The sequence below is a fragment of the Dendropsophus ebraccatus genome, chromosome 12 (assembly GCF_027789765.1).
Source record: "Dendropsophus ebraccatus isolate aDenEbr1 chromosome 12, aDenEbr1.pat, whole genome shotgun sequence".
NCBI lineage: Eukaryota > Metazoa > Chordata > Amphibia > Anura > Hylidae > Dendropsophus > Dendropsophus ebraccatus.
This window is the reverse complement of record NC_091465.1, coordinates 72,461,583-72,477,057: the sequence shown is the minus strand read 5'-3', so window position 1 is coordinate 72,477,057 and position 15,475 is coordinate 72,461,583. Positions and strand designations below refer to the sequence as shown.

The following is a 15,475-nucleotide window of genomic DNA, read 5'->3' as shown; positions in this document are numbered from 1 at the left end:
CACTTTTAATAGCTGTGAGCCAAATGCTTCGTCAGCTGACAGCTATTCTTCTTAATTCCCAATATACATGCATACTCAGCCTGGCAGAGTGCGCATGTGTTTTCACTGGGTAGAGCAGAGTACGCTACTGCTAAATACTTTTAATGGAGGCTTATCTCCATGGAGACCATAAGGATCAGACATTGGAACCCAGCATGTCCAATCTCTCACCCCCAACATCTGAGTTGAAGGGCCGCCATACAAATTAGATGATAAGCCCTTTCTAAATAAACTGTTGGGTTTGCAGAATTATCTGTGATGTGAATGGATAAATAGGGCCTTTATCCTAAAGATCGTACTTCCATAAAACCTTTTTGACTACGGGGATTCAAGATCTCTGGATCTCATTCTATTATACATACCTTACAAATTGGTTCTGCCTAGTCTGACTCCATTGTTTTCTCCAGTTCACCAGACTCTCCTACAAGTTTTGCTTTTTTTTTTCCTTCTAGAAACAGCGCCCCCCTTTGTCCACAGGCAGTGTTTGGTATTGCAGCTCAGCCTTATTTGTGTTACTGCAAAACTACTATAGTAATTTCCCGGAAGCCCTAACTATAAGGGGCAGTCATAGTTAGGTAGGGGGGGTATCTGCTCAGGTAAGCTGCTTCTGAGGCCACAGATTTAGTCCCTTGTCTTCCTCAGCCTCCCCGTATATCCTCAGTGACCGCATTCACCGTCACGTTTCAGGAGTATAAAGGAATCATTGTATCTTACTAATATTATAATAGTAATAAAGTCATGGGAAATAAATGATTGTGGTAATATGAGGACATAAGGGGAAGCCATCCACCGCATGACATGTGCCGCCCTGGGTGAGGCTTCTGTGGCTACGACTGGACCAGCTGTGATGTAATACCGAAACTTGGGTAAAGGCGTTATAAAGGAGCAGGAAAACATGGCTGCAGAAACAGCGGCACATCTGTGATCTGGGCGGCTATCGGTGTGGGGACGTTCCTGTAAGCCATGTTTTCCTAATCTGTTACATTCAGGAAGTTCGGAGAAAGCAGATGGCAGCCATACTGTACATAGATGATGAAGCAGCTGCTGCCTTGTGCTGACCTGTTATAAACCTATTATCGCTGCCTGTCCCCATGGGATCTCTGGGCCATAAATCAGTTGCCAAGTTAATACGCTCAGGGTGTAATTCCCAGACGGGTGGACTTTATACTACTGTATGTTTTACTTCCTGCTTAATCAATCACCCTGAGAACAATTATTTGACTATTACAGGTGGGAGTGCGGCACTGCATACAGTCTGCACATAGACAGAACACATAACACTTTCAGCCTCAGCTCCCCAGTCATGGCCGGCTCCAGGTTTTTGTGGGCCCTCGGGCAACAGAGCCTCAGCGGGCCCCTCACCTATCCACTATGCACTCATCATCCACACACTATGCACCATCATTATCACTTGAGACACCACTGACATACACAAACACACATTACTGACACAGACACTGACTGACACACTCACAGACATAGACACTGACACACAGCACTAAAAGCTCAGTCTTCTCCCTCTTCCTCTCTGTTGGGTGCTCCCCACACTGTAAGGCTGAGGACCTTCAGGTCATGTGATCAGATCCTTCACCCTTTTCTCCCTCTGTGCAGGTCCTGCTCCATCTCCTGTGTCTTCTGATGTTCAGCCTGCTCACCCTGCACTACAGTGAGGGGGCTGAACATAAGAACACCGGGCACCTCTCCCTCTCCGGGCCCCTAGAGGCACTGGCGGCCCCGGCACTTGCCCAGGTAAGCCCTGTGCTGACACCGGCCCTGTCCCTAGTGATGGCGCTATAAGACGGCAGGTAACGCACCTCCTTCCACCAACCTTGGCCCCTCATATGATACACCAAAAAAGAGGCGTAAAACAGAGCTATGTTTGTTGGGCGGAAGTCGGCCATAGCTTGTTTTTTGTATACATTTGCATAAAGATGAACATTCAAAACTGTAACAACCCCAAACAAAGAGGGGAATGCCAGCCACCTCCCCCGGCAGGCACATCCAACTTCCATACACAGATCCTTTTGCCAACCGCCAGCTGTGACTTATATTATCTATAACAAAAGCAAGTGTAAGACACATGCACTCAAAAAACACGGGTGGCGGGTGGGCTGCTTCCACCAAGGTACCTTAGAGAAGAGGACAAAGGCAGGAAGGGCGGCCCTTATATCATCTTTCCCCCAACGCTGGATAGGCCAGACAAAACCATGTGATCCCTTGATGACATCACCACCAATAGCAAGCTTCAGAACCCCAATAACAGTTTTAGCCACAGTGCCTTTATAAAAGTGCCAACCATCATGGTTCTATAATAGTGCTGCCCACAATGCCACGGTAACAGTGGCTCCCATAGTATCCTAAAATAGTGCAGGCCATTATGCCCCTATAAGAGTATCTGGCACAGTGCCCCACTATACGTGTTAGCCACAGTGCTCCTATAACAGTGCCTCTATAAGTATCAGCCAAAGTGCTCCTATAACAGTGCCACTATAAGTATCAGCCAAAGTGCTCCTATAACAGTGCCACTATAAGTATCAGCCACAGTGCTCCTATAACAGTGCCACTATAAGTATCAGCCACAGTGCTCCTATGCAGGGCCGGGACAAGGAATTTTGGTGCCCTAGGCAGAGAAGGCAAATGGCGCCCCCCCCCCCCATATGTATATATATCCCGTTTGCCTCCCCCAGTAGTATATATATCCCCTGTGTGCTGCCCCCAGTTGTATATATATCCCCTGTGTGCTGCCCCCAGTTGTATATATATCCCCTGTGTGCTGCCCCCAGTTGTATATATATCCCCTGTGTGCTGCCCCCAGTTGTATATATATCCCCTGTGTGCTGCCCCCAGTTGTATATATATCCCCTGTGTGCTGCCCCCAGTTGTATATATATATCCCCTGTGTGCTGCCCCCAGTTGTATATATATATCCCCTGTGTGCTGCCCCCAGTTGTATATATATATCCCCTGTGTGCTGCCCCCAGTTGTATATATATATCCCCTGTGTGCTGCCCCCAGTTGTATATATATATCCCCTGTGTGCTGCCCCCAGTTGTATATATATATCCCCTGTGTGCTGCCCCCAGTTGTATATATATATCCCCTGTGTGCTGCCCCCAGTTGTATATATATATCCCCTGTGTGCTGCCCCCAGTTGTATATATATATCCCCTGTGTGCTGCCCCCAGTTGTATATATATATCCCCTGTGTGCTGCCCCCAGTTGTATATATATATCCCCTGTGTGCTGCCCCCAGTTGTATATATATCCCCTGTGTGCTGCCCCCAGTTGTATATATATCCCCTGTGTGCTGCCCCCAGTTGTATATATATCCCCTGTGTGCTGCCCCCAGTTGTATATATATCCCCTGTGTGCTGCCCCCAGTTGTATATATATCCCCTGTGTGCTGCCCCCAGTTGTATATATATCCCCTGTGTGCTGCCCCCAGTTGTATATATATCCCCTGTGTGCTGCCCCCAGTTGTATATATATCCCCTGTGTGCTGCCCCCAGTTGTATATATATCCCCTGTGTGCTGCCCCCAGTTGTATATATATCCCCTGTGTGCTGCCCCCAGTTGTATATATATCCCCTGTGTGCTGCCCCCAGTTGTATATATATCCCCTGTGTGCTGCCCCCAGTTGTATATATATCCCCTGTGTGCTGCCCCCAGTTGTATATATATCCCCTGTGTGCTGCCCCCAGTTGTATATATATCCCCTGTGTGCTGCCCCCAGTTGTATATATATCCCCTGTGTGCTGCCCCCAGTTGTATATATATCCCCTGTGTGCTGCCCCCAGTTGTATATATATCCCCTGTGTGCTGCCCCCAGTTGTATATATATCCCCTGTGTGCTGCCCCCAGTTGTATATATATCCCCTGTGTGCTGCCCCCAGTTGTATATATATCCCCTGTGTGCTGCCCCCAGTTGTATATATATCCCCTGTGTGCTGCCCCCAGTTGTATATATATCCCCTGTGTGCTGCCCCCAGTTGTATATATATCCCCTGTGTGCTGCCCCCAGTTGTATATATATCCCCTGTGTGCTGCCCCCAGTTGTATATATATCCCCTGTGTGCTGCCCCCAGTTGTATATATATCCCCTGTGTGCTGCCCCCAGTTGTATATATATCCCCTGTGTGCTGCCCCCAGTTGTATATATATCCCCTGTGTGCTGCCCCCAGTTGTATATATATCCCCTGTGTGCTGCCCCCAGTTGTATATATATCCCCTGTGTGCTGCCCCCAGTTGTATATATATCCCCTGTGTGCTGCCCCCAGTTGTATATATATCCCCTGTGTGCTGCCCCCAGTTGTATATATATCCCCTGTGTGCTGCCCCCAGTTGTATATATATCCCCTGTGTGCTGCCCCCAGTTGTATATATATCCCCTGTGTGCTGCCCCCAGTTGTATATATATCCCCTGTGTGCTGCCCCCAGTTGTATATATATCTCCTGTGTGCTGCCCCCAGTTGCATATATTTTTATGTATATATATTTATGCATTTACACACAGACACATATTTATGCATATACACACACACATTTATGTACAGTATATACACTTATGTATACACACACACACACACACTCTTATGTATACACACACACACACACACTCTTATGTATACACACACACAGTCACACTCTCACACATGTAAACACACACACACACACAGACACAGACACAAAACAGCTACCTGAGTGACACACACACACACACACACACACACAAAACAGCTACACCTCAGTGTGACACACACACTCTTATGAATACACGCACACTCTTATGTATACACACACACACTCACTCTTATGTACACAGACACAAAACAGCTACCACTCAGAGTGACACACACACACGCACTCTTATGTATATACACACACACTTATGTATACACACACACACACACACTCATGTATACACACACACACTTATATATACACACACACACTCATGTATACACACACACACACTTATATATACACACACACACACTCATGTATACACAACACACACTTATATACACACACACACACACACACACACACACTCTTGTTGTTGCTGTACACATACACAGGCACAAAACAGCTACCTCTCAGCTAGGTTGCTTGCACTTTCTCTCCTCACCGTCCTGGGACTGTCATGGAGGAGTCTGCTGCTGCTGCTGACGATGATGATGATGATAATGATGCAGCCATGAGCAGCTGACAGGAGAGGCCCAGGACACAAAACACAGGCAGACACTTCCTGGTCCCCATGTGCTGTGTCTGCAGGCTGCCGTTCTTCACCTCCTCCTCTCTGGCCCGACAGCTGAGCAGCTCCCAGAGCCTAGGGGATGTGTAATGCTGCACATTCCCCCATACTGGCCTCCTGCACCAGGTCAGACGCCTCCTGGCAAAGGGAGCTCAGCCCCAGCAGTGTCTTCAGCAGGAGGCCGCCCCTCCCCCCGCCCTGTGGAGCAGCAGCAGAAGACTCACAGACCTGTGTATCTCCCGGCAGGGGGCTGATGTAATCACCTCCTGTGTGCTGCTTCCGGGTTCGGCCTGGTGGCGCCCCCTGCTGTTTGGCGCCCTAGGCCATCGCCTACCCTTGCCTACTCTTTGTCCCGGCCCTGCTCCTATAACAGTGCCACTATAAGTATCAGCCACAGTGCTCCTATAACAGTGCCACTATAAGTATCAGCCACAGTGCTCCTATAACAGTGCCACTATAAGTATCAGCCACAGTGCTCCTATAACAGTGCCAGTATAAGTATCAGCCACAGTGCTCCTATAACAGTGCCACTATAAGTATCAGCCACAGTGCTCCTATAACAGTGCCACTATAAGTATCAGCCACAGTGCTCCTATAACAGTGCCACTATAAGTATCAGCCAAAGTGCTCCTATAACAGTGCCACTATAAGTATCAGCCACAGTGCTCCTATAACAGTGCCACTATAAGTATCAGCCACAGTGCTCCTATAACAGTGCCAGTATAAGTATCAGCCACAGTGCTCCTATAACAGTGCCACTATAAGTATCAGCCACAGTGCTCCTATAACAGTGCCACTATAAGTATCAGCCAAAGTGCTCCTATAACAGTGCCACTATAAGTATCAGCCACAGTGCTCCTATAACAGTGCCACTATAAGTATCAGCCACAGTGCTCCTATAACAGTGCCACTATAATTATCAGCCACAGTGCACCTATAACAGTGCCACTATAAGTATCAGCCAAAGTGCTCCTATAGCAGTGTCACTATAAGTATCAGCCACAGTGCTCCTATAACAGTGCCACTATAAGTATCAGCCACAGTGCTCCTATAACGGTGCCACTATAAGTATCAGCCACAGTGCTCCTATAACAGTGCCACTATAAGTATCAGCCACAGTGCTCCTATAACAGTGCCACTATAAGTATCAGCCAAAGTGCTCCTATAGCAGTGCCACTATAAGTATCAGCCACAGTGCTCCTATAACAGTGCCACTATAAGCATCAGCCACAGTGCTCCTATAACAGTGCCACTATAAGCATCAGCCACAGTGCTCCTATAGCAGTTCCTGCCACCATGCCAGACAGAGTATCCTTATAGGAGTATCAGCCAAAATTGTGACTATTATTAGAATGATAGCCGGCTTGTCAGTCGAATGCAATGCTCCGTGACTATAGCTATCTTACTAAGTCCTCTCTCTTCTCTCTCCACAGCTATATCTTTCGGTTGAGCTGCACACATCTCGGACAGTGGGCAATCGGCTATGTGACATCTGGAGGCAGCATCCTACAGACTATCCCACATAACAAGTCTCTATATGAAGCTCTGAAGGAAGGAGAGAGAGAAGGCCTGTAAGTAGGGCAAAGGCGCTGAATAAAAAGCCATGGTTAAAGACGTTATATAAAATTAGAAAAGCAGGGCCTGAACCGAGAAATAGCACCCCGTCTGTCCACAGGTTGTGTCTGGTATTGCAGCTTAGCTCTATTTAGAAGGGTTTTGCCCCAATCCACAGGATCCTGAGTAGAGCGGCAGTATGCAGTCTTGACTATCTTTCCATTTATTGTATGTGGGAGTTCAGAATATAGCACTGTGCTGTAATACTACTGGTAGACAGGTGTGGTGCTATTTTTACAATGTGAGCAATCTGATTAACATGGGTTTTACACTAACATAATATGGGTACATTTTGTTCACATTATGGCAACAAGTCCCTGACTCACCAGGGGTCTGGTATCCTGAACTGAATACTAACAGTCCTGGTTATCAGACCCACAGTCAGACTGGTCGTAATGCAGACACATATATGCATCTATATGTCATTGAGCAAAAAAATTTAAAAATTTGAGTAGGGCCACATGACCAGACTTCTGCTTTTAGAGCAGGGCGGTGGTCCATAACATAGACAATGAGCAACGATGGAAGGGAAAGAGGTGGAATATCAGGAGAAGGAGACAAGTTTGTTAAATGAATGTATATGCCAAAGTATTCAAATTGATGAGTCCTACAAGTATAACTATATTAGCTTAGATGAGAGTACACCTTTAGGTAAACTTGTATACTGTAAGATTAATAGGTATTTTTTATAGGTGGCAGATAAGCTTTTAGTCCCCCTTAAAGCACCAAAGGCCCAGGTGCATCTACTACCTCTGCGTCCCTATAGATAGACCCTAATGCTTGTATGTAAATGCTTAAAGGGGTACTCCGGCGAAAATCTTTTTCTTTCAAATCAACAGGTGTCAGAAAGTTATATAGAATTGTAATTTGCTTCTGTTTTAAAAACTCAAGTTGTCCAGTACTTATCAGCTGCTGTATGTCCTGCATGAAGTGATGTATTCTTTCCAGTTTGACACAGTGCTCTCTGCTGCCACCTCTGTCCATGTCAGGAACTGTCCAAAGCAGGAGAGGTTTTCTATGGGGATTTGCTACTGCTCTGGACAGTTCCTGTCTCGGACAGAGGTGGCAGCAGAGAGCACTGTGTCAGACTGAAAAGAATACACAACTTTTTGCAGGACATATGGCAGCTGATAAGTACTTGAAGACTTGAGAATTTTATATAAAAGCAAATTACAAAGCTATTTAACTTTCTGAAACCAGTTGATTTAAAAGAAAAAGATTTTCACTGGAGTGCCCCTTTAATATATTTGTGCTGTGACTACAGGTATCTCTATCCGAATGGTTTGAGCATGAACCCGGATTTATCAGCCCTCACCGACCCAACGCCAAACGCAGTGATTCAAGTGACACAGGTATGTAATATATGCACTGGTATTGAAGAATAACGGCAACTTAGACTGATCAGAACGTTGGAGAAGGAAAGAAAATACATAAAATGTAGTACTGTGCTGTATATACATCTGATCAACAAGAACTTTGGAATTCAGTTTAAAGTTGATCAGACCAGGACATGAAAAACAACCCATCATTGAACACCAGGTAGAGAAATGCACCATGTGTTAGACATGAGCCCCATCTAGTGGTAGACTTATTTCTTCTCATCAGTATTCCTTGACCCTCCTTTAAAGGGGTTATCCAGCGCTACAAAAACATGGCCACTTTCCTCCAGAGACAGCCCCACTCTTGTCTCCAGCTTGGGGGGGGGGGTTTGCTGCTCAGTTCCATTGAAATGAATGGAGCTTAGTTGCAAACTGCACCTGAACTGGAGACAAGAGTCGTGTTTTCTCTGAAAGAAAGTGGCCATGTTTTTGTAGCACTGGATAACCCCTTTAATTCAGACCTGCAAGGACTATTGGCCACCATACAAGCTCTGTGCATACACCATCACCAGACATAATAATGTGGCTGTGGTCACTGCTCTTAAAGGGGAACTCTGGGACTCTGAAACTTTTTCTATAGTGCTGCCCCCCCTTCACCGTGCTCCCTCCTAATGTGCTGGTATATTTGGTATATGTGACTGATTCTAGATGCAGTTTTTATATGGAGACAGAGGCTTACCAGACTAATACAGACTTTTATTAGGTCATATATTCGAAGGCCACAGAGGATGTCACTGTTGTTTTTTTTCCCACATTTTAGCACAGTTGTGATGTCAGAGTCATTTTTGTTATAACACAGTTGTTATTTCATAGAAGCCTACCTGACAGAAATACAATTGTGGTATCACAGCCCGACACCTCTTTAAAACCCACATTTGATCCACGTGTGATGTCACAGCAGTTTTCCTCACTTTAACATAACTGTGATGTCACAGTTGGTGATCTGACAGGAACATGAGTGTGATGTCACAGAAGGGCACCTTCTGTGACATCACACAAAAGCTTAAAGGGGTCCCCCCCCTAGTATGCACACCATCTCATCAAGGCCTCCCAACCCCCCAAACCTCCGCCACCCATCATTGCCGATTTTCCACTTCAACAACCCCCATCGAGGGACGAGTTAACCACACGCCTGATCACACCTCATCCTTCCTCCCCCCCCAGCGCAACCCCCGCTCACCAAAGTGCATAGTGGTCTGTTCCCAGTCCGAGTGACATCACAGACGGAGTCCGGCAGTGAGTGTGTGCGTCAGGGCGTGGGGGATAGAGGTGAGCGGCAGAATCTGCCACCTGAGGCAGAATACTCATTCCTCCTCGTGACAGAATCGGCCTTGATATGGGTTCCTTATTGGGGTGCATGGACAGGACCAGTAGATTTGCTGCCATATTGAACCTGTACAACTACTTTTAGGCTGTGTTCACACATTGCAGTGCTGTTGCAGTACTGCATCATTTCAGTGAACATGCTGCAACGAAACTGCAAGGTGTGTGAACATAGTCTTAGGGTAAAAACACATGATTGGGTTGCATTGCAGTTTCCAATACTGCAGTCCATTACTTACATGATACAGTTACACACTGCCATGCAACCTGTGTGTTTTCTTCCTTACTAGAAATGAGTGAATCACGTGCCTGCTACATCCGAACCCGACCCTGCAGCATCTGATTACCGGCTGCAGAAGATGGATGCAGCCCTAAGGCGGCCTGGAATCACAATGGCTGGATCCATGTTTTCCAGGACTCCATGCATCCATCTTCTGCAGCCACCAGTAATGAAATGCTGTCCGAACCCGAGATTCCCTCATCTCTATATCCTACCAATCTCACTTTATCTTAGTCTGCGTCTTTCACAGCGTTACCCCTCACTTGTGAGAGCGGATTGCTTGGGGCTTTCCATAACTTAATAAAACGTTCACAGGAAACTAATGCTGAGCCCTTACATATTTGTTTAACAGGGGAAAACCTGTATAATTAATAGGATATCAGTGATAAATATATATGCGGAATAAGGAAATGGAATTATTGCGTGAAAGATACAGCCCCAAATCCAGAAATGCAAAATCTATATAATCTATAAGGGCAACATGTCACATGACCGCAGTGGGCAATTACCACCTGCCACACTATGGACGCCAATCACCCCCCACTACAGTCACATGGTATCTCTATCACTGCTAGACAGATTTGTATATATAATTGTCTTCTCTTTTCATGTAGGAACAATGGGAATTGTATTCAGATATGGATTCCACATTTGAATTGTGTAAAATCTGCACGGACAATGAGAAAAATACCCGTATACATCCTTGTGGCCACTTATTGTGCGATATGTGTCTAACTGCATGGCAGGTAATATATCGGGTGCACTTCTTTACACCTGCTGCTGCTATGGCTTTCTTATGGTCTGTGATATAACTCTCTCTCTCTCTTTCTCTCTCTCTCTCTCTCTCTCTCTCTCTCTCTCTCTCTATATATATATATATATATATATATATATATATATATATATATATATATAATTTATGTTTAGATTCCACTCAAACATAACTTTTGATATGTTGCTGTCCATAGTAGGACTAACAATTCCTTCCATACTTGGTATTGTCTATTCAGTGTCCTTCCCTCAGTTCTGAGCTTCTGCTTTCTGCTGAAGACACAAAAATCTGTGTGTGAGCTTTTCTCTCTGTCTCCCCCTCCTCCTCCCTCCCTTCTGAGACAGCTGATGGGAGGGGTATGAGGGGGAGACAGAGAGAAAAGCTCACAAACAGATTTTTGTGTTTTCAGCAAAAGCAGCAGCTGAATAGATAATAACAAGTACAGAAGGAATTGTTAGTTTCAACATGGGTAGCAACATATCAAAAGTTATGTTTGAGTGGAATACCCCTTTAATATCAAATGACACATTGCATATAACACAGACACAATGTGACGTTCCTCTGTTATTCTTCCTGGATATGTATGCCTAAATAGACATTTAATTGTCACAATCCTCGAGCCAATAGGATCTATCGTACACAGTTTCTGGGACACCCCTTCCCCACCACCACAATCTCGATAACAGGGACCTGAGTCTCCAATCAGAATGAAGGAGCAGCACTCATGTACACAGCTGCTCCATTCATACTCTATAGCAGCTGCTAGGGATAGCCGAAATAGCACTGAGCTATCTCCAGCAGCTCCCATACTGAATGAATGGTGTAGAACTCTACATCACAATAGTTTGGCAGTGGAAGATAATTTTATCCTTTGAATAAAAAAATTAAAACATTATAAAAAAAATTCCTGGAAACTTACATTAAGAAGTTGACATTTGACTCATATGTTGGTCAGTGGAATACAATATATTGATGGGCTTCAGGTAGGCAGTAATGCCTTTTGTATGGATCTTGATGAAGTCTATGTGTGGTCTGGTCTGATGATTCTTTATTCTCTATAGAAATCCGATAACACATGTCCATTCTGCCGCACCAAAATAACAGGCCGGGAGGAGGTTCACATTGCCGCACCCCCAGCGGAGCAGGTGGGTAACACATTCACTATTGACAATGGTCATGAAAACATACTGTATTGGTGAAAGATGAGAGGAGGATGCACAGCGTGGTCTAGTACAGTGATTTTCAACCAGTGTGCCGTGGCACACTAGTGTGCCGCGACACATGGTCGGGTGTGCCGCGGGTAAAGTTCCCCAAACTATGGTGCCCCTGTGAAACAGGAGAAAACAATGGTGGAGAGAAACCTGGGGATGGGGGAGAAACAGGGGAGAGAAGCACGGGGGAGAGAAGCACAGGAGAGAAGCAGGGGGAGAAGTATGGTGGGGAGAAGCACAGGAGAGAAGCACAGGAGAGAAGCAGGGGGAGAAGTATGGTGGGGAGAAGCACAGGAGAGAAGCACAGGAGAGAAGCAGGGGGAGAAGTATGGTGGAGAGAAGCACAGGAGAGAAGTAGGGGGGAGAAGTATGGTGGAGAGAAGCACAGGAGAGAAGTAGGGGGGAGAAGTATGGTGAAGAGAAGCACAGGGGAGAAAAGCACAGGAGAGAGAAGCATAGGAGAGAAGCAGGGGGGAGAAGTATGGTGGAGAGAAGCAGGGGGGAGAAGTATGGTGGAGAGAAGCACAGGGGGGGAGAAGAAAACAGGCCCAGGTTTCACACTGAGTTAGTATAAATACATTTAGAATCTATTTTATTAACTATATGTATAATATGTACTGTTTTAGTGTCATTTTGTGCCATTTTGGTTGGTGATGTGCCCCGGGATTTTTTAAGTATAAAAAGTGTGCCGCGGCTCAAAAAAGGTTGAAAATCACTGGTCTAGTATATGAGACAACGTAAAGAGATCAAGGCAAAGAGATACAACAAAAAGTCATGCTATAGGAATATAATGCAGCATAAACCATCATATACAAGGACCCCTCAATCATTTTCTCCTCATCTATAATTGATATTTTGTTAGAAAGGAAGTAATTAATATGTGGGTTTATACATGAGCTTGTTACAAATATGCAAGTAAGTAGATATATGCACCCTTGATAGACAGAGCACCCTAATACCCAAAGTTGCCAGTGTATGCAAAAAATGCTGCCATACTGTACACAAAACAAACACCACAAAAAACACTCCCATATAATAATAGCAGCATTTTTAATGGCATCACAATAGCTAAATTTTTCTCATTAACATTGTGGTGCTGCCTCTACATAGTAGCGCCAGCAGTGCCCACCTCCCCCAATAAAGTTAATCACATTAGATTGAAAGTAATTACACTGGACGATAGGATGTAGTACTGGGTCCTCATGGCTATTAACAACTATATTACTGCTCTAGGTGATTCCTGCCACCAATCTTTTGACATGGTACTGTTGACAGAAGGTTCTATTATGGGGAGCAATTATCTGCCAAATCCGGCAGACATCTCCCCGTATGATAGAGCCAGTGATCAGTCGTCAGCTTAATTGAGTAAGCAAATTTTTGCATGCTTCCCGCAAAAAAAAAGTTAAAGTAAAACAAGGAAAATAATATGCTGACCTGTCCACGCTGCCACAGTGTCCTCTTCTGTTTCCCCATGCCTCCAGCCCGCCGAGCCTATTACTGACTGAGACAGGACAGCTCCCCGGCCAGTGATTGGCTGAGCAGGCTGTCACTGTTGTCTCCATAGTGACAGCCCGCTCAGCCAATCACTGGCCGGGGAGTTGTCCTGTCTCAGTCAGTAATTGGCTGAGCAGGCTGGAGGCACAGAGAGACCAGGGGAGTGGGGACAGGTAAGTAGTGAACCAAAACAGTTCCTTAAGGTTTGGTTCACATTTTAAAAAAAAATTCGCTTATCTTAACTTTAAAATTGTCAAAAAAATAATCCCTTGACTGCACATCTCTCTATGCAATAAATGTGTGGTTGAAAGGGCTGAACGAACACTCCAGCAATGTTCATGCAGCCCCGACTGCAGGACAATCGGGCCATGTTATACAACTTTTAGTGACTGGGTTATCTAGTCTGTGAGTAATTTACTGACTGGTATTAGATGACTAAAGGGATAAGGTTTCCCCTAAAGGAGATGTCCTGTGAAATTGAAAAATGGGGTAGGAAGTAGGAAAATAATTAGCAAAGTAAACTCACCCCTCCCTCTGCCACTCCCGGGTCATGCTGACAGTTGCCAAATGTCATTCTCCACTGGAGTCCAGATACCCGCTCTTCAGCTGCAATGTCACAGGCCGGCTGCGAGATTGCCTGCTCAGCCAGTCAGTGACCAGAGCAGTGTCCCGCCCCAGTCACTGATTGCTAAGCGGGCAATTGATCACCCAGGTATGTGACATTGCCGCTGGAAGAGCTGCTGGTGGCCCGCGTCTGTCAACAGGACCCGGGAACGGTTATACGTGGCACAGGGACGGTAGTAATACTCTATTATTTTCCATCAATCCCTGCCTTCCTCCCATTTTTCAATTCCACAGGTCTTGTCCCTTAAGAGCAGAAAAAGGTGTGTGAAGTCTTATAGGCCATGCAATGCCCCACTGGGAAAAAAAATATGAAAAACAGCTCTTCTCTAGAAGGAAGGGAGCTTGTATTTGGCCATAATTTTTTACCCTTAAATCTTATTCTATTGTAGACATCAAGTCCGTCAACCACTACAGACCATCTAGCCAATGATGTGAGTAATGAACAGTGTGCCTCCAGTCGGTTGTATGGCTTTCTCTGTCTGTCTTGTCGTCTCTGCAGTGCTGTCTCGTGTTGTCTCACCTCGTAGAAGACTCTCCTTGTTTGTCTGTTCCACCGTGACGTCTGAACGTCTTTATAACCATGGCATTATCTTGTGCCAGCAGAACGCTGTCTCAAATATATGCGGTGCACTCAGTGAAAATGATGGCGAGGAGGTAGACTGGATCAGACACCGGCCATTACCACCACCACCACCTCTAGATGCCTCCGGCATCCCAGCTCGCTACCCGTCCGCAAGGGTTTTGCCTAGTGCACCACCCCCTCTTGATTCTTTGTCATCTACATCCAGATCATCATCAGCCTCCTGGGTTTCTCGGCCCCCCTTTCCCTCTCAGAGAATAAAATTGCAGGCTGAAGATGTCATCACTAGAGGCCCAAATCCATGTCGACCAGCAATTACTAGACGTACATAAGAGGAGACTGGGAGGAAGGGAAGAATGGATGATTGATGGACCAACCCATCTTTTGGTGACCTATGTGGTATTTCCATTTCAAGAATTCAAGAATCTTCACCAGGGCTCTGAGGAACGCTTTTCCTTTCTACCTACGTAATGATGGCGCCCTTGATATCTATCATATGTTTTTGTAAAGTTTGTGTTAAAGTTCATTAGAAGATCTCTCAACCTTTCTGAAATAGGACAGATACATAAGATCGCATCAAATACTTATTGTGATTTATGGTAAAAAAGAAAAAAAAAAACTATGGTATGTGAAAAGAGACAAAAATAAAACTTTGGGTCCAGTTCAGACTTGTGGGTGAATCCAAGATCAAGGAGGACATAAAGGGGCTGGATGAGATGTGAATCATGGTTGGGCATCAGTGGGTCCTATTGGAAAAATTGAAAACTGTCCATTTTTGGTATTGGTTCATGCCCCCACACTATACCTATGGCCCACTCCTGGACCCATGGGCCGATGATTGTTCTCAAAGCTTTGGAGAAAAAAGATATCATTGGATTGAGCAACCATTTTTTTTTATATTGTAC

General features: G+C 45.5%; 1 protein-coding gene across 2 annotated transcripts in view; it reads left to right on the top strand.

The window, feature by feature from the left end:
* The window catches only part of CBLC (Cbl proto-oncogene C), a 39,232-nt gene extending 23,996 nt beyond the window's left edge, over positions 1-15,236 (top strand). The window contains exons 5-10 of one of the 2 annotated variants that reach the window (XM_069948206.1): positions 6,727-6,864; positions 8,172-8,259; positions 10,504-10,635; positions 11,723-11,806; positions 14,380-14,421; positions 14,594-15,236. In XM_069948206.1, the coding sequence (XP_069804307.1) occupies positions 6,727-6,864; positions 8,172-8,259; positions 10,504-10,635; positions 11,723-11,806; positions 14,380-14,421; positions 14,594-14,902 (793 nt within the window). In that variant the 3' untranslated portion in view covers positions 14,903-15,236. Of the gene's footprint in view, positions 1-6,726; positions 6,865-8,171; positions 8,260-10,503; positions 10,636-11,722; positions 11,807-14,379; positions 14,422-14,590 lie in introns of both variants that reach the window. The other variant, XM_069948205.1, reaches the window with a different exon arrangement.
* The last annotated feature ends 239 nt before the right edge of the window (positions 15,237-15,475 follow it).